Below are 23376 nucleotides of genomic sequence, written 5' to 3' on the forward strand. Positions count from 1 at the left end.
TGCTGAGAAAGATTTGGGGGTTATAATGAATCACAAATTCAATACAAGCCAACAATGTGATACAGTTGTGCCAAAGACTCGTATAGTTCTGGGATGTATTAACAGAAGCCTTGTGTAAAATGTAGGAGGTAATTGTTCCATTCTGCTTGGCACTGGTGAGGTCTCAGCTGGAGTATTGTGTCCAAATCTGGGCAACAAAATGGGAGGGAGTCCAGAGGAGAGCAACAAAAATATAAAAAAAGGTTTTAAAAAACTGATCCATGAGGAAAGGTTTAAAAAACAAAACAAAACTGGGTATGTTTAATGTTGAGAAAAGAAGATGGAGAGGAGACCTGATTACAGTCTTCAAATATGTTAAGAGCTGTTAAAGAGGACAGTGATCAATTACTCTGTGTCTGCTGAAGGTAGGACAAGAAGTAATGTGCTTAATCTGCAGCAAGGGAGATTTAGGTTAGATATTAGGAAAAACTTTCTAACTAGAAGGATAGCTAAGCACTGGAACAGGTTACCATGGGAGGTTGTGGAATTCCCATCATTGGAGGTTTCCAAGAACAAGTTAGACCAACACCTGTCAGGGATGGTCTAGGTATATTTGCCCCGCTTCAGTACACAGGGCTGGACTAGATGCCCTCTCTCAAGGTCTGTTCCAGTCCTATATTTCTATGGTTATGTGATTGGACTCATTTTGCAAGTTATGCACTAACTTGACTATTGACTTGTTGAGTGTCCTAGCATAGACTTATGCTGCAGCATGGCAAGGGCTTTCTGACTTGGAGCACTGGTAGCAGCTATAAGTAACCAAGCGGATAGAGGTATTTTGTATTTGGAATTATAGCTTGATACCTACCTTGCCCTTTTATAAAGTCATAGCTTGAATATAAAAACAGCAAGGACTTCTTGGATTGCTCCACAGTCTGATCATAAAACTGTAAAACTTTTTGAAAACTCTTCTTGAATTGAAGGGTTTACTTGTCACCAACTCTTAGTGGCCAAATACAACAGTTTAATTCCTGTAGTGGAAGTCTGCAATTCTGCACTGCTTTTCTGACAAGTCATTTCAGAGCATCATCCCAGAAGTTATGTGAATAGCTAAGTGTCACCTGCCAGCTTAGGGACATGGCATGGAAGCAAGAGCTACTGACATTAAAATGAACGGCCATAGACACGTTGCTTTATGTACTGCCTTCCGTAGGCAGTACACCAAAGAAAAGGAAAAAAGAGAGCTTCCTGGAAAGGAGCCTCTTGAAAAACATCCTTTGTACAGAAAAGAGGTTTCAGAATACAGGTTGCTGTATTCTATTCTTTGTTATAGTCCCTTATTGAGTTACTGTTGTTGTTTTTTTTTTTTTCTAATGTGGATGGTTTTTTTCCTTCCCTGCTGCAGGAGATACACTGTTTTATCGGTTTACCTCTGACATGAGTAATACTGAATGGGGTTACAAGTTTACAGTGACAGCAGGTCACCTTGGAAGGTTCCAGACAGGTAAGCTCCGTTCAGAGTGTGACCAAAGGGACTTATTACAATTATTTTGATCCATGCTTTCACAATTTTTTTTTTTAATAAATATTCCTTGGCCTGTACTTTTTTTAGGTTGCTTAGCATAGGCTTTTTCCCCTCAAGTGTTCTTAAAAGGCGTTATAGTGTTGTGACTTGATTCATTGTGTGACTTGGGTTTTGATGAGTGACTTCTATTCGCACTGGCTCAACACTGACGGCAGTATCTAAACTGCTGAAGCTTGAAAACCCAGAGGCCAGTCACACACACACACAGTCTCCAGGATACTTGCCATAATTTATGTTCTGGGTTTAACAGGCCACTTCAGAGCTGTCATAATAATGATAATCGTAAATGGAGGTAATTTACGTTGTTTTTAAAGAATAATTGTATCTGTTATGGTGGGACTGCTTCTGGTTTTCATTTTCAGATGCCGTGTAAAAGGCTTTGCTGGTTTATTTAACAGATTAATTATATTTTTAATGGTCTTTTGAAATATGCATCTGGATTGTGAATGCTTTGCAGTTAACTTAGGCCTACTGTACCTCCAATATTAATTAGGGCTCAAATTCTGTTGTCCTTCCCTGGACAAAACTCTCATTGCAAATATTAGGGTTAGGATTTTCAAAGATAGGTGTAAGGAATTTAGCCACAACTCCCGTTAATTTTTTTGCCCAAGAAAGGACTAAGGATGGCAGGGGTTGGCCCTTATTCTCTTTCTCCAGATCAAGTTTTGGTTTTTATATCTTTATTTTTGTTTGCTGTAACAATTCTAAATATATGGGGAAAGGACAGTTGTTCAGGTGAGTAGAATGTCTCCCTCTAGAAATAACCATGATTCTATTCAATTCCAGGGTTTGAGATTCTGAAACAAATGCTATCGGAGGAAAGGGTGGTTCCACATCTCCCACTAGCCAAAATCTGGGAATGGCAGGTAGGAGTAGCATGCCGCCAGATTGGGCACCAGCGTTTAAAGGCCATCCACTTACTCCTGAAGATAGTGCAATGCAGCAACCACAGGTAAACACATTGCTCCACATTGTACACTAAACATGCCTTTGAGGAGAGGGTTTGCTAAATTCAAGTCATGGCAGAGCCAGAGAATCATAATTGAAAGTAGACACTATAGTTTGTCTTGCTGATGGGTATTAGCAATGGCTTGCTAGCCAAAAACGGTTGAAGTAGTGATGTTCTGAAAATCATTTTTTCTTTTTCTAGATGGCTTTTTAAAAGATTCTGTGGAACAAATCCTTTAGTCAGAATAAAGTCAGAGTCCATGTTGAGTGTATTAAAATAAATTTAAGGATCCAAGGGTGAGTCTCCTTCTCTTAGTTAAAATGAGGAGATCAAGAACAAAGTGCAGAAAAAACATTGCCAGATTCAGCATTGCAATAAGGGTGGTAACTTTCTTTGATTTGTGCCAGTGCAAGCTGTATAAATGGAGCTATAGCTTCAGGTAAGTTCATGCTTGATTCTGGGTGGCAGAGGTGATTGTGCTGGGCAGAAGTAGACAGTTGGTCAATATATGGACCCTCACTTCAGTTATAATGTTTAATTAAGTAAAATCCTGAAGGTGCCAGAAACCTCCTGCTTTTCCTAGCTCAAAGGACGCAGAAGTGTTGTGTTGTGTATATATAAAAATATTTTTGTAGCAATTTTAGACAATGACATATAAAATTTGTATGAATCATTGTGAATTTTGATACTTTAGCCCACATCCAAGTCTGAACATCTGCAACTTTGCTAAAAGGTACATAGCCGTTGTTCAGTTATTTATTACTGAATGTGTATCTAATTTCTTCTTACATTTTGTGCTCAAAAAACTTGTGCCTTTGTCTGTGGGCAACAATTTAACGTAGGGTAAAAATCTTTATTATGGAAATAATACCCTAATAATACTTCAAATTTTCTTCTGTAGTACCCTGATCAAGGCCTCTGAAATTGAGTTCTCTTTTGATGATGCCTACTTTATGTATGTGTAGAAGAGACTATACAATACAGTGATGTTTGAATGGGAGTGTGAGGAAAGGCAGGGTTGGAAACCCTGTTACTTGCAAAGTGATACTAATTACCTATACCTATGGTTTTTTAAAAAAAAAAAAAAAAATGGGGACACGCTTTCTGTTTATAACTTAGACTTGCAAAGTTCTAACCAGTGGAATCAAGGCATTTAATGAGGTGCTGCATTCATTTATTTCAAAGACCCCCAATTCGGCAATTCGGCCTTATTCAGCAAGTGCTTTAGACTTGCTTAATCCATGAAAGTGTCTAATGTGAACCACACGCATAAGTGCGTTGCTGCGTAGGGGGAAAAAATTAGGCATGTGCTTAAATGCTTTGAGCTTGGATCAAAAAAAGTTAGGGGTCTTAAACTTTTAGGATGGAGTTTTAATTTAGCTGCTACATTTCTGTAACCAAGTATTTTGAAACCGAAGTCTACCTTTGTAATCAGCCTCTTGTTACATGCTTCATAGTGCTGTCAGGAAATTATCATTAGGTTTCGGCTCCTTTTGAAAATATTGTTCTTCATGTCAAAAATGGGGTCATTAATCTGAGTTACCCTCATTCCGCTTAAATGACTGTTGTTGGTTTGTTTGTTTTTTAAGGGACTGTGACCTCACCTTGTTAAAGCCACTCTGGCAGCTTTTCACCCACATGGAAAATAACCTGTGCCAGGACATGACCAAGCCTGGTATTCTTCTTCTTCCTCTTCATCGTGCACTTACGGAACTCTTCTTCATTACAGAGAGCAGAGTGAATGTAAGCAATCCATTTACCCATATGCTCCCCTTTCTCCAGCAATGGGCATAGCATGTAGAATGCATTGTTAGACTGCTTTCTGGCTCCTCAGCACAAATAGGTCAGGATTTCATAGGCACCAGACAGGTTGGAAACATTTTCCCTTGTGGTGTTCAATGTCAGGTTCTAATACAGGGACATATACTGTACTATGCTACCTCCTTATCAATTATACAACCTTAAATAATGGGCACATTTCTTCCTAAGGTACTAAAAGAGGGATATTCTAAGCCTCTGCCTATGCTCAGGGGAGAGCTGGGTTTGATAACCATTTGAAAACATGGTTTAAATGTGACACTCTTTCTGAGCTGGATTTGAACACTGTATGCTATCAGTATAGACAGGGCCAATCTACACTGAAACCCAAAGTCAAAATTGTGCTCAAATCCTGTAGTCTTGAGCATAACTATAGACCAGTTGGGGGAGCTATAGGCCTATCAACTTAACTTCAATACCTGGAAAGATACTGAAAGAAATTATTGAACAATCAGTTTGTAAGCACCTAGAGGATAATAGGGTTATAAGTAATAGCCAGTATGAATTTGTTGAGAACAAATCACGCCATGCCAAACCAACCTAACTTCCTTCTTTGACAGGGATGGGGGAAAGCAGTGGATGTGATTATATCTTGACTTTAGTAAGTCTTGTGGTGCAGCCCCACATGACATTCTCATAAGCAAACTAGGGAAATGTGGTATAGGTGAAATTACTATAAGGTGAGTGCAAAACTGGTTGAAAGGCTGCACTCAGAGTAGTTATCAGTGGTTTGCTGTCCAAACTGGGGAGATGTATCTAGTGAGGTCCAGCACAGGTTTGTCTGGATCCAGTACTATTCAATGTCTTCATTAATGACTTGGATAATGAAGTGGAGACTGTGCATACAAAATGTGCGGATGACACTAAGCAGGGCGGGGGGTTCTAACTCTTTGGAGGACAGAATTAGAATTCACAACGGCCTTGACAAATTGGAGAATTGATCTGAAAACAAGATGAAATTCAATAAAGACAAGTACAAAGGATTTGAGAAGGAAAAATCAAATGTACAACTACAAAATGGGAAATAACTGGCTAGGCAGTAGTACTGCCAAAGAGGATTTAGGGGATATAGTGCATCACAGATTTAATGTGAATCAACAATATGTTGCAGTTGCAAAAAAAACCTGTTATCATTCTGGGGTGGATTGATAGAACTGTAGTATGGGAGGTAATTGTCCAACTCTGATTGGCAGTGGTTAGGCCCCAGCTGGAGTATTATGTCCCATTCTGGGCATCACTCTTTAATTAAATTAAATAAATAAATAAATGTTGATAAATTGAAGAGAGTCCAGAGAAGAGGAGTAAAAATTATAAAAGGTTTATGAAACCTGACCTATGAGTAAAGGTCAAAGAAACTCAACATGTTTAGTCTTGAGAAAAGAAGACTGAGGGAAGACAGTCTTCAAATATTTTAAGTGCTGTTATAAAAATTTCTCTCCATATCCACTGAAGATAGGGCAAGAAGTAAATAGAAAAGCAAGGGAGATTTAAGTTAGATATTATGAAAAAGTTTCTAACTATGAGAGTAGTTAAGCTCTGGGATAGTTTTCCAAGGAAGGTTGTGGAATCCCTGTCATTTTAGGCTGTAAGAATAGGTTGACACACAGAACAGACCATCCCTGACGAGTGTTTATGTGCAGAATGCTTGACTAGATAACTTTTCAAGGTCCCTTTTAGTCCTATATTTCTAAGGGTTTGTGAAAATTTTGATGAATTGACTCTGTAGATCCTATGGAGAGTGGAATGCTAATGCTGATCTGTAGAATAACGTTGTTAAAAACACCTTGCTAAAGCAATCTCACTGAGCATGTTTCTGGCTTCAGGAGCTTGGATCTCTACAGGACTACTTGCTTGCCTTAAATACTGAAGAGCATCTTCATCGTTGCACAGCACAGGTAAAAAAACAAAACCAAAAAATCCCCATCCGAAGTATCTCTTCTGCTCTGTCCTGCAGGAGACAGCCAGTCATTCCTGATTGCAGAATAGGCTTTTTAGTTCAGATAGATATATAGTCACTGTTGTTAGCACAAGATCCCAAAATTCAATTTCACTGGTTTAAATAATGATTCCTTAGATGTGAAAGGCTAATGCCCTGATCCATGCACCATCTGTTCCCTCTTCACACCTACCTCAATCTGACATTCATATTTCAATGTGGTTGGTTACAAAAAAGAGCTTATAGTTTCAGATGGTGGCACTACAGCCCCAGTGCATGAAAAACAAAATCAATATGAAATAGCAGGGGGAGGAAATGGCAGCTACAAACTCACTCAAGTCACCTAACTTAATGTTGTCTGTCAAGTGAGTGGTCCACCATGTGAATTTAATCAGCAAGAAAACTGCCTTGTAAGTTTTTATATCAACCTTGCAAAACTGATGGAAATTTACAAGCCCAGGCATAAAATGTAGTTGTCTGCTTATTAGTATGGTGGTTGGCAATGGGGAAAAAAAGTATTTACTCTCCTCATATTTAATTTTTTTTTACCTTCCCCACATGATTTGAGTAGTCTTGCAAGATTGGTGTAGATCAAGCACTATCTGTATCTTCTTTCCTGACACCATTGTTTGGGTCCCTTTGAGCGCCTGCTGATGAAACTACTCACAAATGGTGTCCTCCTTTGTTAGCCACCCAAGAATAATATTACAGATAATGGCAGTTGAATGGATATGAGTTATCAAAACCAAAACTCGTGTCCCACGTCAGGCTTTTCCTATCACTTAAGTCATACAGAGCCTGATTCTGCTCCCACTGAATTCAGGGGAGCTTCCCTACTGAATTCAATATTAGCAGCCCTTGGCCCTGAAAGAGTTGTTTTTTTTCCAGACACTTCCTGAATTCAATTTTGCTCTCTCGATGTCTCTGTGGCATCTCCAGCTTCCTTCTTAACCCTCAGCTCATTTGATATGAGACTCCTTATATCAAGGGGGGAGGGATAGCTCAGTGGTTTGAGCATTGGCCTGCTAAACCCAGGGTTGTGAGTTCAATCCTTGAGGGGGCCACTTAGGGATCTGGGGCAAAATCAGTACTTGGTCCTGCTAGTGAAGGCAGGGGGCTGGACTCGATGACCTTTCAAGGTCCCTTCCAGTTCTAGGAGATGGGATATCTCCATATTTTAAAAAAAAAAATTTTTAAAAAGAGACTCCTTCATCTTAGTAAAACCCACTGTCCATTTAGAAGTGATACTACAATGGGATTTGCCTGGTGCATCCACCTTAACTGACTTGTCCTCTACATAAGCAAAGCTTTAGCAGATGGGAGGCATCTGGGCAATCGGAAATGCAGTTGCTTTTTTGTTAAGCATCCAGAGCTTGTTGGATGCATGACAGTTTACTTCACTGCCAAAAGATAATCAGATGGATAGAGAACAAACTATTCCTATGTCTGTTAAACTCACGCAGCAGAGGGTGGCTTTTTAGAACTTAAGGTAACCATTACTTGATGGTGATAATCTTTGTGATGCTTAACTTTCTTTTCTTCCTCCCCTCCAGGCCCTGAAAAACATTGCTGCTATCAGCCTTGCCATTAACTATCCAAACAAATCAACAAGTCTCTGGAATGTTTAATACTGGCTCGTGGCCGGAGTGCATGGGATAGAATAGTTTGTCCATAGAAACCTTGGAACAAACATCTTCACTCTGTTCAGGAAAAGTTCCTTCAGCTTCAGCGTATGGGTACTCTGCAGCCTTCCTTCCTTCCACTTTGATGTAGAATTTGTAAAAGTAAAAGCGCACTTCAAAGAAAAAGCACATTTTGGAGTAACTCACGCATCACCTACAGTTACATACGCACATATTGTAGCATGTTAGAGTAAACAGAAAAGTATTTTTTTATTCAGAGAGTGAACGGGAGAAGATTTCTGAAGTATGAGAATGGAGAAGGCCCAGTGCTTGTATTATCTGTTCCCAGTAAAACCGAGTGACTATAACTGGAAGGGACCGCTTGAAAAGTTTTGCTGAACTTACGCTGGTGCCACCAGCAGCATCCATTTTTCACTGGAAGTAAAATTGGTGAAGAAGAATCTTGGTGGACTGTGTAAGAGTAAAAATGGCCCACTCTTGAAACCTGCCATGTTTCACTTTGCTTTGAAAGGCACTACCCATGGAGAAAACCTGCAGCAACTAACTCATTACTGAACTTTAGGTTTTAAAACAAATATAGAGAGATTCAAAGAGCAGTTAAGATTCCAATGGCAGAGCACCCTTCTGAGAGGTGAATGCCTCTACTGTTCTTTTTGGTTTGATCGACTGATCTTACCCTACTTTGTCTTAAATATGTACAATGCATTGTTCTGGTTTAGTACAGAAACCACAATGGCTCCCTTGGAGTAGCTTTCGAAGAGGTGGTATGAGAAGCTGAGGAGCACTGGCTGTGATGCATAACTTGTATGTTTCTCAAAGATGGCATCTTTCCAAGAAATTATTCATGGCATATTCTTTGCTACTGGTGGCCCAGGAGCTCCTTCTGGTGAACATTGGGAAACCCTGATTCCCAGCATCAAGGGATGATGGGGGGCGGGGGGGGTTAGTGATTAACCCAATTTATCTCATATAGCAATAACTGCATTACTCCTGCTGAATGTGGAATAAATAGCAGACCTCTGTGTTGAAATAAATTGGCTTTAATCTTGCCCAAATTTGCTGGTTATTCCGTTTCCAAAGAAGACTGCAAAGAGCTTAAAGGGTTGTGGGGCTACATTTTGTGTGTGCTAATTGCCTGGTTGGTTTTGTTGAATGTAAAATCTGCAAAACTTCTATTGTGCTTAGATTTTTTTTTTCCCAGAATGAAACGATGAAGAAAGCATAACCAGATGCCCCTGTAGTAGAGACTGGAAAGCTGATCAAAATGGCATAAGGACAATGACTGTGTTGGAACTGAGTGTTGTGTTCACTGGCTTTGTTTGTCCAAAAAGGCCAGTGGCTAGCACTGTCATATGTATAGGAGCCCTGCATTTGGGAATAGTCTGTGGAATAGTGCTCTTCCAGCCACCTGGGACTGGGAGTATCTTAAAGGCGGTGCTATCTCCCTCTGGGAGGGAAATGTGCAATGTGCTTTAGTGCCCCCATTTTTTTGGATGGTCATTGGTGCTGCAGCCTTGAAAGTAGCTGGTTGGCTCCTATTCCATTAGGAGAATGCAAGGCCAGTGCTGTTGTGGGAGAGACGTTTAAATTGGAAAGAGTACTCTGAATGAAGGGGTTAAAAACTGAAGACCCTCATTGGCACCAGAAGTTGCAATCACTGTCTTTTGGGGGATGGGACGGCTCTCTTAGTAAAAGCAAATCCCAGAGTGTAGGAAGAACTTGTCCTCTGCCCAAGTTTGGAAAAAGGCAGAGAAATGCAGACTGCTCTGAAAACTTGCCTGCAGTCTAACATAATGAAAGTTAGTTGCCTTTTCCTTTCCATGGTGAGACACTGAGTACTAAACATGAGATTTACTTGCATCATAACTTTTAACTCATAGGTAAAGGCATTTGCAGTCTTATCCTTTGGTTTCCCTCTTAGTGATGCCTCTCAGTTTGTAATCTGACTGCAGGAGAGGCTAGGAGCTTCCCTGATAAACCAAATGCATGTCTCTGTCTGACAGTGTGAACTCCTACTGGAGAATGTGGGGTGGGGGTGGGGTTATTACACCAAAACTGTGGTCATCTTCTGAAGTTGACTTTCATGAACAGTGTGTATTGTATCAAAGGGTCAGATGAGCATTTTAAAACTGCTGCTCTGGGACAGTGTGGATTTCCTACCCACTGTCTCGGAACGAGTCCCTGGCTAGTCGGTAAATCCCTGGTGATAGGTTGATTGTGTCATTTGTAAGGCATGTGATGCGCTGTTGAGATCTGCCTAAGTTTATTTACAGAAGGTTTTTTCCTTTTTACATCAGGTTTACAGACTGTACAGAGATCCTTCACTGATCCTATCATGGCGTTTCCTCATTCTCATTCTTTTTCTGTTGCACTGTATTTTTGCTTTCTATATAACAATATGCACAAAGGCTGTAAGAATGACACAGGAGTGGCCAAAGTTTCTATCTTAGGCGTACCACTTACTACCCTTGCCAGTCAGCCATCTTGCTCTCAAAGGGCTACAAGTGGCATTAGCTGCTAAATATTCTTTCCACCCACTAGATGGAAGTGAAGGACTGTCCCCTGGCTTGACATGGAGTCTTTCACTGCCTTAAAACTTGCTTCTTCATTGTGGGTTTTTAGGGGGCAAGAAAAATTGATTTTTTTTTTCTATCATGTAAAAAGGGGAGGAGGCGTAACCAAATGAATTGAGTATTTATGACCAATAGCTCTTTGAAATCCTGCAGCAGTTCCAAGTGGATGCAGATGATACTATGGAATAGTACAAAGCTGGCTGGAAAACAGGTATGCTGAAAAAAAAAAATGTGCCTAATTAAAAAATGATTGTGTCCTGAATCACATATGATGTATTTAACACAAATCACATTGTTCCTAATGATACATGTGACTTGTTTTCATTAAACACTTTAAAAGGTTTTTAATTTTTTTTTTCTTACGGGTTTACTACTTTGCAATTTTTATCGGTTTTGGTTGTTTGAAATAGATCAGACCTTTAGATTTATTCCAGTTCAGCTCAACATGTAACAAGAAAGTTATAGATGTGGGTAAAATATGCAAATGAAGAGAAATATATTGTAAAAATTCTATAAAAAGTACAACACTGTGTCTGTAGTTTTCTGTTTTTCTTTCCCTCACTGAAGATTAAATATTGAATTTACAGCAAGAGCTAGGGGTTTACTTTGAGTGTTAATCATTAGGGACAGGATGACTGTAAGTAAACCTGCTTGTCCTCCTTAGTATTGTATAGCTGATATCACACTCTGCCACACAAACATCACATCACATGAGGCTTGGCTTAGGCCCCAATCCTGCAATTGGTTCCATGTGGACTGACCCCTGTGCCTATATAGAGGCCCGTTGACTTCAGTGGGGGTCTGTCTGTGTGGAGCCAGTTGTAGGGTTGGGCCACAATTTGTTTCAAGGTGGTGGTTCACACCTATAGAGTTCCTGTACTAACGTGAGTCTTGTCTACATTGAGAGACACTCCTGTGCCATAACTGCTCCCATACTGTAAATGGGAGGAGGTTGCTGGCCAGGGTGATTCTCCCCACTGGTCCATTAGAGCTGCCGTTTGTTGGCCTTCTAAGCATGCTACAAAGCCTATTTATTTACACAGGCTTTTTCCTGAGAGGCTGGTTGGTGGGAACGTGAGGGCTTTTCCCTGGAGTGACAAGTTGGGAGTCTCCTCTGGCATTTGGCCAGTCCAGAAGTTGGTTTCCCCTTTTGTACAAAGCCAGAGAGATTTGTCATGAGTGTGTTTACTAAATACATATTGATAACCTGAACTGTAGAATGTACTATACTCGAGTGAGCCTCTAAGGGCGAGGAGAATCTAGGACGGGGATGTTGCTCTCACGTTATTGTGAGCAGGATCAGGCTGTAAACTAGCTGGTTTCATTCATTTATTGTGGGATGCGCTTCTTTTTCCACCCCGGCTTCTTTTAAGAGCAAAACTCTATGGCATGCTTAAAGCAAAATAAGCAAATACCATTGACCTTTCCTGCCCCACCCAGGCATCTGTACCTACATGCTCTTACAGTCTATTGCCACAACCCCTTACAGCTGATAGCATCCGAGCTCCTTCTGTCTAGCCCTTTAAGAAACTAGATCCTTTTAATGCATTAGACTGACTTTAGAAGTGGTGTCCACAAAAATTTGCTCTGTGGGTACATGCTTATTTTGGTTTTAAGTGATTTCTACAGATTTAGCTTATGTCTGTTCCTAATCAATTTAAGCTAAACCAGAATAAGCGTGTGCCCTGGTTTAATTTAACTAAATTCGTTTAAAATCACACTCTAAGTGAAAGTGGGACAATTCTGCATACAGACAAACCCCTATAATATAGAAGCTGCCAGCGGAGAATTGCTAGCAAAATGGAGCAGTGCCTTTATTTATTTCCCTCCCTCCCCCAGCCAGTTTTGCCTGTCTTCAGTTTGCAAACATGGATTTTCTGGTTTCTAATGGAGCAGAAGCCAATAGGGCTGCCTTACAGTTACTTCTGTAAATTCATTAAACGTCATTGGGGAAGTTGATGCAACAGTACACAGGTCTGGAAACCTGTAGTTGCTTGCTGCAAAAGTGAAAGTGATTGGGGTCATTTTGAGGCGATGGTTGTAGGTTACACATTAGCTTAAAAAACATTGGCTGTGGAATGCTGCATTTCAAATGTTTTATGTATGTAGGGAGAGTGTGGTGTAGTGGTTAAAATATAGGACTGAGCATTGGCTCTAGGTTGGTAGTCTAGGCTCTGCTGCTGACGGGGGGCACTCTTTGTTGGCTCAATTTCTCCAATGGTGAAATGGGGCAATATTCATCTAATTCAAATGAGTTGTGGTTGGCTTAATGTTTATGAAGTGCTTTGAGCTCCTAGGTCACAGGTGCTATATAAAGGCAATGTATTTTCCTTGGTGGTGAATAACAGCCTCTGTAGTCTGAATCAAATATAAAGACTCTTTTTGACATGTTTTGGGCAACTTGCACAGAATTCTCGTAGACCTTGAGCCTAAATCTGCTCTCTGTTCTAACAGGATAAATTAGAAGTGACTCCATTTTAAATCACTGGAACTGCCCTGGTGTAAAATCTGAGCACATCCACAACAGTCTAGCCCAATGTTCTGATCCTATACTTTTCGTTTCCCTTGTTTGTTATGAACAGCATATTTCCTGCAAACAGGATTGTGCTGCTTTATGTGACACAACTGAATTATCACAAGGGGCTGTTTTGAAAGTGACTGTCACAAGTGGCGGGTTGTGTCTTCAGGTGACAGGCAAGTACCGCAATCACATGAACTCCTAAACAGCACAAGTTTGGTTTTAGGCAAAAGTCCTAAACAAACCTTTTAAATAAAAACAAACACACAATGAAGTGTTCCTGAAGAGGATACTTTTCAAAGTTCCTCTGCTGACACCAGCCAGTCATTGAAAGGTCAGTCTCAGTCAGGAGGCTGATAACTGTGTCTAAGGCCTTGTCTACCCTGCCACTTTCAGCACTGAAACTTCTGTCGCTCGGGGTGTGAAAAAACACCCCCCCGCCCCCGAGCGATGCAAGTTTCAGCGCTGTAAAGTGGCAGTATAGACAGTGCACCAGCGCTGGGAGCTATTCCCCTCCGTGGAGGTGGCTTTATTACAGCGCTGGGAGAGCTCTGCGGCAGCGTTTTAACGTTGGCTCTGTAGACATACCCAAACTGTAACAGTGTAAGCAACACCACCACACATGAAGCTTAGGCCGCACTCAGAATGAGTAGGAGCTGAATTCTGCCTCCCCAAGTGGAGCAGAGATTTGATCACCTCTCTATTTAAGCCAAATAGTTAAGAAACATGTCCCCTGTAAATAGGGAAGGAATGAAATAGAAGGTTAAGGAAATAAGATTAGTGAGATAAGAAAGGAATGAGCAGTTAATGTATGGGTTTAATCAGATCTCTTTGGCAGGACTTTTCCCTGTTCTGCCATTGTTCTGTTCCACTGGTGCTTTCTTTTCTCCAGCTCCAAAACCAGGCTGCAACAATACAGGACTTCCCACAGGAGTGTACTGTGCTGAGGCAGCGCAGAACACACAAAAATTGGTCCCGTCTCCCCTTCAAATCTGAGTCGTAATGTGTCTCATCAGAGTTATCAACCCCAGTACATGATTCATATTGAATCCTCAAATGGCTTGATAGCATTTCTTAATGTTTAAAGAATATACCCTGCTCCTTGAAAACAGAGGACAGAGAAGGTATGTTTTGGTTTGGGGAACGCATGGAGGGAGGTGACAGAAGGGCTAATGTAAATGGTAATTGCAAATTAGGGGAAGATGTGCTGTTTCCCAATGTGTATGATTCTAGTGCAGTGCCAATGTACAGCATTACAGTGCTACCCTGAAAAACGCTAGTGGCTGGTCTCCGTGAATAGAGATTTCCCCGCCCCCTGCTTAATCAAATCTGTGGGATGTTCTCCTGGTGCTGTTTTTCTCCCCTGCTCTTCCTCTGTCTCACGCCTCACTTCATTCCTCCTCCCTCCCCTGGTTTCTTGTTCCATTTCCCCACCGTACAGCCTGTCCTTCCATCAATGCTTCAGCATTTTTTTACGTCTTCCGGGCAAGTAAGAGGAAAGACTTAACCTGTATTGTGTGCAACAAGAGCAGAAAGTGTTAGTAAACTGATGAAGGGTGAGATAGAAGCTTCTTGAAATATTTGTCAATGGTCACTGCTCTCCTTGTGCCTTATGTCTACACTGGCACTTCGTCGGCAAAACTTTTGTCGTTCAGGGGTGTTAAAAAAACAGCGCCCCTGCCCCCAAACAACAAAAGTTTTACCAACGAAAAGCACCAGCGTGAACAGCGCTTTGTCGGCAGGAGCACTTTCCTGTTGGAGTTTTTTGTTGGCAGGAAAGCTATGTAGTGTAGCCATAGCCTTTGGCATTTCGTAGAAGGGTCCCTTAGGCTCTTTGAAAAGCCCAGCCATAGGATGCTACTGCAATATAAATAAAGGCCTTCGGCGGCTGAGTCACAGTGATAAAAGGCCTATTGCAGCCAAAGCAGCAGGTGTAGGGGAGCTGCTGACTACCTGTATAGCTGGCGTTATCTCGCAGCATGAACTATGATGGTTGTGGCATGATGCAGAAATGAAAACACAAGAGACTTAAGCAAAAGAGACTGTGTGACACCAAGTATGTTAACCCTAGTATTCTGGCCAAATTCCATGACCAGTAATTATTTTCTGTCTGCCTATATTTCCCCTGCAGTTATAGGTGGATACAGTAAATCTCTTTGAACTATTGCATAATGATGCTGTGTGTTGTTAAGCCGCTGTATACTGCCCCTGAAGTGGCTGCATCGTGGGGCAGTGCAGGAATTCCTAGTATGTGTAGTCTGAATAGCAGTTTAAATTTCAGGATGGAAAAACTGTATAAACCCGAGCTATTGCAGAAGGTCCCCCTCCAGAAAGAATTCAGTGCTCTGTGCTCCTGGAATAGCCACGTGTGTAGTTTTTCGAGGCCTCTGCTTCAACAGTCCCTAGGGTTGCCAACTCTGACTGACTGACAAGCTATTCTGGGAGATTTTTTTCCCCCCAACATGATGTAATGTCGTTTTCTTAAAATATCCTATTAAAATCTCCTGGATTGCTTTCAATAGTCACTGAGGGTACGTCCACACTACCCGCCGGATTGGTGGGTAGCGATCGATCTATCGGGGATCGATTTATCGCGTCTCATCTAGACACAATAAATCGATCCCCGAACGCGCTCCCCGTCGACTCTGGAACTCCACCAGAGTGAGAGGTGGAAGCGGAGTCGACGGGGGAGCCGCGGCCGTCGATCCCGCGCCGTGAGGACGGGAGATAAGTCGATCTAAGATATGTCGACTTCAGCTACGCTATTCTCATAGCTGAAGTTGCATAGCTTAGATCAATCCCCCCCAGTGTAGACCAGGCCTGAGAGATAGAAGCTGATTCTGGGAGACTCCAGGTCAATCCTGGAGGGTTGGCAACCCTAGCAGTCCCTCTCTGTGTTCATCAAAGCATTTAAACACATGCTTAACTTTAGGTACATGCTTAAGGCATGGCCTTATGTAAATACCTAAAGTTAATTAAATACTTAAGTGCTTGTCTTGGAGATGGACCTAACCAGGTGCGTAAATGTTTTGTTTGGCCTGCTATTGTAAGCAGGAATATGGAATATTCCTATATGAAAGGGCAGAGAGACTTCAAGAATTCAGTGCATCAGGGGGTAGCCGTGTTAGTCTGTATCCACAAAAACAACAAGGAGTCCGGTGGCACCTTAAAGACTAACGGATTTATTTGGGCATAAGCTTTCATGGGTAAAAAACCCACTTCTTCAGCTTATGCCCAAATAAATCTGTTAGTCTTTAAGGTGCCATCGGACTCCTTGTTGTTTTTGTGAATTCTTGAAACAAGTCAAGACCTCTGTTCTTACCAAAATGCTTAAGAATAGGTCATCTCTCTCTTGCTTTCTCACCATTTTCCATTACATAAACAAGCTACAGTAAAACTCATATTAACCAAAAATGTGAACTGTTTTTCAACTTTTTTTTTTTTTTTTTTTTTTTTTTTTAAGAGACACAAGGTGGATGAGGTAATATTTTATTGGACCAACTTCAAGAAGGGAGAAACTTTTGAGCTTCACAGAGCACTTCCTCAGGTCTGGAGAAGGAAACAGGCGTCCAAGCTAAATACAAGGTGGGACAGATTAAGCATTAGGGATTCACACATGTTGTAGGAGACACACTTAAAATGAAGGTTTCAGAGTAGCAGCCGTGTTAGTCTGTATCCGCAAAAAGAACAGGAGTACTTGTGGCACCTTAGAGACTAACAAATTTATTAGAGCATAAGCTTTCGTGGGCTACAACCCACTTCTTCGGATGCATATAGAGTGAAACACATATTGAGGAGATATATATACACACATACAGAGAGCATGAACAGGTGGGAGTTGTCTTACCAACTCTGAGAGGCCAATTAAGTAAGAGAAAAAAACTTTTGAAGTGATAATCAAGATAGCTTCCATCCAGGACACATCACACGATCCATTGTCTATAGCCAAGCTCTAAGATATAACCGCATTTGCTCCAATCCCTCAGATAGAGACAAGCACCTACAAGATCTCTATCAAGCATTCTTAAAACTACAATACCCACCTGCTGAAGTGAAAAAACAGATTGACAGAGCCAGACGAGTACCCAGAAGTCACCTCCTACAAGACAGGCCCAACAAAGAAAATAACAGAACACCACTAGCTGTCACCTTCAGCCCCCAACTAAAACCTCTCCAGCGCATCATCAGAGATCTACAACCTATCCTGAAAGATGATCCTTTACTCTCTCAGATCTTGGGAGACAGACCTGTCCTCGCTTACAGACAACCCCCCAACCTAAAGCAAATACTCACCAGCAACCACACATCACTGAACAAAAACACTGACCCAGGAACCTATCCTTGTAACGAAGCCCGATGCCAACTCTGTCCACATATCTATTCAAGTGACATCATCACAGGGCCTAATCACATCAGCCATACCATCAGGGGCTCGTTCACCTGCACATCTACCAATGTGATATATGCCATCATATGCCAGCAATGCCCCTCTGACATGTACATTGGCCAAACTGGACAGTCTCTACGCAAAAGAATTAATGGACACAAATCTGACATCAGGAATCATAATACTCAAAAACCAGTGGGAGAACACTTTAACCTGTCTGGCCATTCAATGACAGACCTGCGGGTGGCTATCTTACAACAGAAAAACTTCAAAAACAGACTCCAACGAGAGACTGCTGAACTGGAATTGATATGCAAACTAGATACGATCAACTCAGGATTGAATAAGGACTGGGAATGGCTGAGCCATTACAAACATTGAATCTATCTCCCCTTGTAAGTATTCTCACACTTCTTATCAAACTGTCTGTACTGAGCTATCTTGATTATCACTTCAAAAGTTTTTTTCTCTTACTTAATTGGCCTCTCAGAGTTGGTAAGACAACTCCCACCTGTTCATGCTCTCTGTATGTGTGTATATATATCTCCTCAATATGTGTTTCACTCTATATGCATCCGAAGAAGTGGGTTGTAGCCCACTAAAGCTTATGCTCTAATAAATTTGTTAGTCTCTAAGGTGCCACAAGTACTCCTGTTCTTTTTTCTTAAAATGAAGTGAGCAATTAACACCTCTGCAGTTGTAGGACAATGGAGAGTTAGTAGGCGACAGGGTGTGTAACAATGAGGCATAAAACCCAGCTGCTCTGTTAAATCCATATTTTTAGGCCTTGTCTACACTACAAGGTTTTGTCAACAAAAGGCTGCTTTTGTTGACAAAACAGTGGATGCGTACACACTGCAATGTGACTTTTGGTAGCCAAAATGCCCTGGTTTGGCGACAAAATAAAACCACCCTGACGAGAGACATAGGCTTTTTGCACAAAATGTTTGTTGACCAAGTGCCAGTGTAGGCACTATGCTTGATTTTATCACTTTAATTGGCCTCCAGGAGGTGTCCCACAATGCCCATCCTGAGGACTGCTCTGGTCAGCAGTTTGAACTCCACTGCCCTGCAGCCAGGTAAACAACCATCCGCCCCTCCTCCTTAGAAGCCCTGGGAATTTTTAAAATTTCATTTCCTGTTTGCTCAGCATGGAGAGGCCTCATCTTCTCTTCCCAGGTGACCATGGCAAGTTATCACAGCAAACACTCTCCCGCTTGGACCACGGCGGAGCTGCTGGATCTTCTCAGTATATGGGGAGAGGAGGTTGTGCAGTCCCAGCTGTGCTTGAGAAATTTTGATATGTACGGGTATAGGCGCCGACTCTGTGGGTGCTCTGGGGCTGGAGCACCCACAGGGAAAAATTGGTGGGTGCTCTGCACCCACCGGCAGCTCCCTGCCCCAGCTCACCTCCACCTCCTCCCCTGAGCGCGCCGCCGCGTCCTGCTTCTCCCCCCTCCCAGCGCTTGCACCTCGAAACAGCTGTTTCACGCAGCAAGTGCTGGGAAGGAGGAGGGAACGCGGCACACGGGGAAGAGGCAGGGCCAGGGCAGGGATTTGGGGAGGGGTCCAATGGGGAGGGGCCGGGTGGCACAAGCACCCACCGGCGCCAACAAAAGTTGGCACCTGTGCCTACGGGCAGATTTCTCGAGGCTTGTGCAAAAAGGGCTATGATCTGGACATACGGCAGTGCAGAGTGAAGATAAAGGAGCTGAGGCAGGCGTACCATAAGGTGAGGGAGGCAAACCGTCACTCCGGTGCTGCACCTTAACACCTGCTGGTTCTATAAGGAGCTGGACACTATCCTCTGTGGCGACTCCACCTCCACCTCCATCACCAAGAGCCCCGTGGATACTTCGGACCTGGAGGCGGCAGAAAGAGGACCTAACCCAGAGGACATGCTTTGAGTGTTCACAGAGATGTGTGCTTGCCAAGAGTCAGTGAGAAAGTGATTGATACGTTACAAAAGGTGTGTTTTACTGAAATGTTTCAATGCTGTGCGTGAATTTAACAATCATGCTTCTGTGCATTGTTCCTTCTGCTTCGGCAGATGTGGCCTTCAGGAACACCCTGCACACAGCGACCGAGCATCTCTGCCAGATAAGAAAACGCCCAAGACTGAGTAAAGAAGACATGTTCTGGGAGGTACTGCACTTCTCCAATGCAGAGGAAAGGGAACACAAGCCGAAAGGCAGGACAGAAAAGAGAATCAGGAATTTAAGGACACCACTGAGCAGATGATTAAAGTCCTGGAGGAGCAAACGCAGATGCTGAAGTCCTTAATAACGCTGCAGATTAAGCAGATGCGTGCCCGCCCTTCCCTGCAGCATATTCAGAACTCTTTTCCATGTCCCCCCCCCCCCCCCCCCAAACTCCACCCGCACAGGCCTTTCCGCTTTCTGGGACTTCTCGGTTTCCCCTTCACTCCACCCCCTCGGACAACTTTCACAATGATAGCTGGACCTACGCAGAGCTCTGAAAGTCTGCCCTTCCTGGATACCTCCTTTCCCATCAAGCATCTTTGTGTGCGTGTGTATGTTATTTGTTGTGCAATAAAAGCAAAGTTTTTGAATGGTAACTCATCTTTATTTGCTTTCTACAAATTGAGATAGCAGGCACTACCAATACATACACAGGCAGTTTAATCATTTGCTTACTGGAATGTAAGGCCCCCAAGTTGCCAGCTTCCACACAGGGATTGCCACATGCTTCTCTAGCAATAGGGCAGCTCTCATTCTGGTGTCCTTGCGCCACAGGTCTGGGGCGAGCTCCGCACAGCATTCCCGGAAGTGGCTTTATGCATCCAAAAGTTCTGAAGCCACGGCTCATCATCCCAGACCTGCATGAGGATATGATCCCACCATTCAGTGCTTGTTTCCCGACCCCAAAAGCAATGGTCTACCCTATGCAACTGTTCTGTGAATGCCAAAAGCAATCTAAAGTTGCTCCAATCCATATATCACAGCATGACAGGCAACTGGGAGTCTTCTTCAGTTAGGAACTTTGCAATTAACTGCTCTTCCATCCGTGATGTCTTCATGACCGTTGTCAGAGCATAGGAGAGCAGTGCGGGATCCATCCCTTCTCACAAAGATGCCAGGGTGCACAGCAAAGGGCCGTTGAAAAATGCCCTGAAAGAAAACTGGAAGCCCATGGAATGCTGGGACAGAAAGCAATGCATCATGGGACATAGATCTTGTGGGAAGAAGGCTCAAGCAGCAGAAGGTGTCGAGCCAGACTGTGGGATAGGTACCCACAGTGCACTGCTCCCACTGTCAATGCTAGTGCCCCAAGTGTGGACTCGCTCTGCTGACAGAGGGAGTGAGTGTGAACATGCAATACCGATGTTTATTTTAGCGCTTTTTGAGTGTTGACATAACCTTTGTCGACAAAACTCTGTAGTGTAGACAAGGCCTTAGGCTATGTCTTACAGTGGCACAGCTACGCCGCTGTAAAGTCTCCTGTGTAGGCGCTAATTAAACCAACCCCAATGCGCAGCAGTAGCTACGTTGGCAGGAGAGTCTCTCTCACCAACGTAGCGCTGTCCACACCAGTGCTTTTGTCGGTGAAACTTATGTCGGTCGGGGGTGGCAAAAGTTTTGCCAACCAAAAGTGCTAGTGGAGACAGCTTCAGTGTCCAGCAGCATTACAAATTTAAATTCCCAAGCTCATCTTTTCAAGGTGTTCCTCTTTTTAAGCAGAACTTGGTTTTCTGCTTTTCAGAATGGCACATCAGGCTTTTTCCATTTTCATTTTTGCGAATAATCTTTTGTGTGTCTTTCTCATCCCCCCCAGAGTGCTAATGTTCCTGATAGTTTTGAAGTGGAGAGAGTATTCCATAATTAAAAGGATTGATGAGGGCTTATGGGTTTTGAGGGCACTAGCAGGGCGATGGTACCAGTTAGCGTTACAAATGAGTGTCCATCCTACATGCATGTAAAGAACAGCATCAGCCTCCCTGTGACTTTCCATCTCAGTGTAATTTATGATGTGCTTGATCTCTGGCAACTTTTTACTGCTGAAATTGGGCTTCAGCTCCCCTGTTGTCACCTAGGTGTATATCTCTATTGTGTGTTGATGGCTTGATACCTTCCTAAATAAACTGTGGCGTGATGATACTGCACACAGCATCGTGATTTGGTTCAGGAAGATGCTTCAACTACAAGGGACAAAACACAAAGAAAGCTGCACCAGTCACGTGTCCACCATGTAAACTCAAGGGACGACGCCAATGGAGTAAGCTGAGGCTAAGAATTCTGCTTGAGACTTTTTGTTGCTGACAAAATGCTCAAAATGTTTTGGGGCTCTTGAGATAAGCTACAGCCTTTAATCATGCTGTACAGCCTGGAGCCAGGATCCCAAAGAGGCCGTGTAGTCTGGCGTGTAGCTCACTGGGGGCAGGGATTCAGGACACCTGGGTTGTTTTCCTGGTTTTGCCACTGACCTGCTATGTGACCTTGCTGTGGGCCTTCAGTTCTCCTCTCTGGTCCTGTGCTTTTCCTTTCCCGTCCTTGTCTGCCTGGTCTGTTTAGGTCAGTGGCTCTCAAACTTTTTTACTGGTGACCCCTTTCACATAGCAAGACTCTGAGTGCGACCCCCCCCCCTTATAAATTAAAAATACTTTTTTATATATTTAACAGCATTATAAATGCTGGAGGCACAGCGGGGTTTGGGGTGGAGGTTGATAGCTCGCAACCCTCCATGTAATAACCTCGTGACCCCCTGAGGGGTCCCGACCCCCAGTTTGAGAACCCCTGGTTTAGCTCACAGTGGAGGGACTTTCTCTTAGGAAATATATGTACAGCGCCCACCCCCAACTGAGGCTTCTAGGTTGTACTGCCATATAAATAATAAGGGGCCCTGGTCTCAAGGAATTAGAAACCTAATTGCAGGGCCCTTGGCAATCTCCTGAGCTCGGGCTTAACTTGTGCGATTGAAGTGCGTGGGCTACTGTTAAAAGCACCATGTTTCTTTGTGTGATGTTTCATTCTAGCTGCCAAATATTGCTACTCAAAGGGCTGGAGATGGTGCCCGTTGGCCTGTTAGCTCTCTGCTGGTTCCATATATTCCTAGAGAATCTTTGTCCGTTTTCCCTTTTTGTGCTTCATGCAGTGGTAGTCTCTGGATGTCCAGTGCTAGCGCTGTTCTCTCAAAACAACGAATGCTAGACATGGGTAGGTATTGCTATGTACTATCATGGTAACTGTCCTGGCCATTAGTAGACTATAATGTATATTGCCCTAGCTTCCAAGTGTATATCGCTCCAACTTGAGACTTTATGCTACTCTTATCTGGAAACTGCCTGAATCTTGAAGCATAGACAAGAGTAAGTACATTAGCTCAAGTGTGTCCAAATTTCTATCAAGGCAGCTGAACGCCATGACTTCCTAGTGAAGAACACTGTGTCCTGATGCAGAGACTGGGAACGCCTGTTCTCGGCATTTCAACGAATGTGACATACAGCCTCAGTGCAGCGACGAGGGTTCCCACCCACAGAGCTGCTGTCTGAGCCTCGGAGAGGAGGTTGTGTGTATATTGCTATTCTCTCTGCCCTGGCTTGTGGGGGCTACTTTCCGCATGCATGGGGACGCTTATCCTCGCATTGCTCAGGAGTTTGGTCAGCGTGGTCAATTCAAAAAGAGACTTTGTGCTCGTTGACTCGAGACGTGGCTGACTCCTGGGAGGCCTGGAGAGCTTCTGCAGTGACTGTACAGAAAACTGGGCTAGATAGCAACTGCTACGGTTTGTAACCTTCCTGCCCCCAAATCTCGCCAGCACTCAGTGAGTTAATAGTGCTCCAGGGCAGGAGAGCTAAGTCTGCTGAAACTGAATTCTTTGCCTGTCTTGCCTGGATACTTCCTAGGTGTGTTTGTGTGCCCTGGGAGGTGCCCTGGTAAAGCGAGTGTGTCCCAGTGGGGAGGAGGGAGTCAGACAGAAGCTTGCAGAAAGTTGTCAGCCCTTTTTATTCAACAACCTGCTAATAAACAG

At 43.1% G+C, this 23376-nt stretch overlaps 1 protein-coding gene across 1 annotated transcript in view; it reads left to right on the forward strand.

Annotated features, from left to right (window-relative positions):
- ZZEF1 (zinc finger ZZ-type and EF-hand domain containing 1) overlaps positions 1-7895 on the forward strand; it is a 77928-nt gene extending 70033 nt beyond the window's left edge. Inside the window, exons 51-55 of the mRNA XM_065418227.1 lie at positions 1385-1483; positions 2351-2516; positions 4103-4256; positions 6155-6226; positions 7821-7895. Of these exons, the coding sequence (XP_065274299.1) occupies positions 1385-1483; positions 2351-2516; positions 4103-4256; positions 6155-6226; positions 7821-7895 (566 nt within the window). The remainder of the gene's footprint in view (positions 1-1384; positions 1484-2350; positions 2517-4102; positions 4257-6154; positions 6227-7820) is intronic.
- The last annotated feature ends 15481 nt before the right edge of the window (positions 7896-23376 follow it).

Source organism: Emys orbicularis, chromosome 17, assembly GCF_028017835.1.
Source record: "Emys orbicularis isolate rEmyOrb1 chromosome 17, rEmyOrb1.hap1, whole genome shotgun sequence".
NCBI classification, from domain to species: Eukaryota; Metazoa; Chordata; order Testudines; family Emydidae; genus Emys; species Emys orbicularis.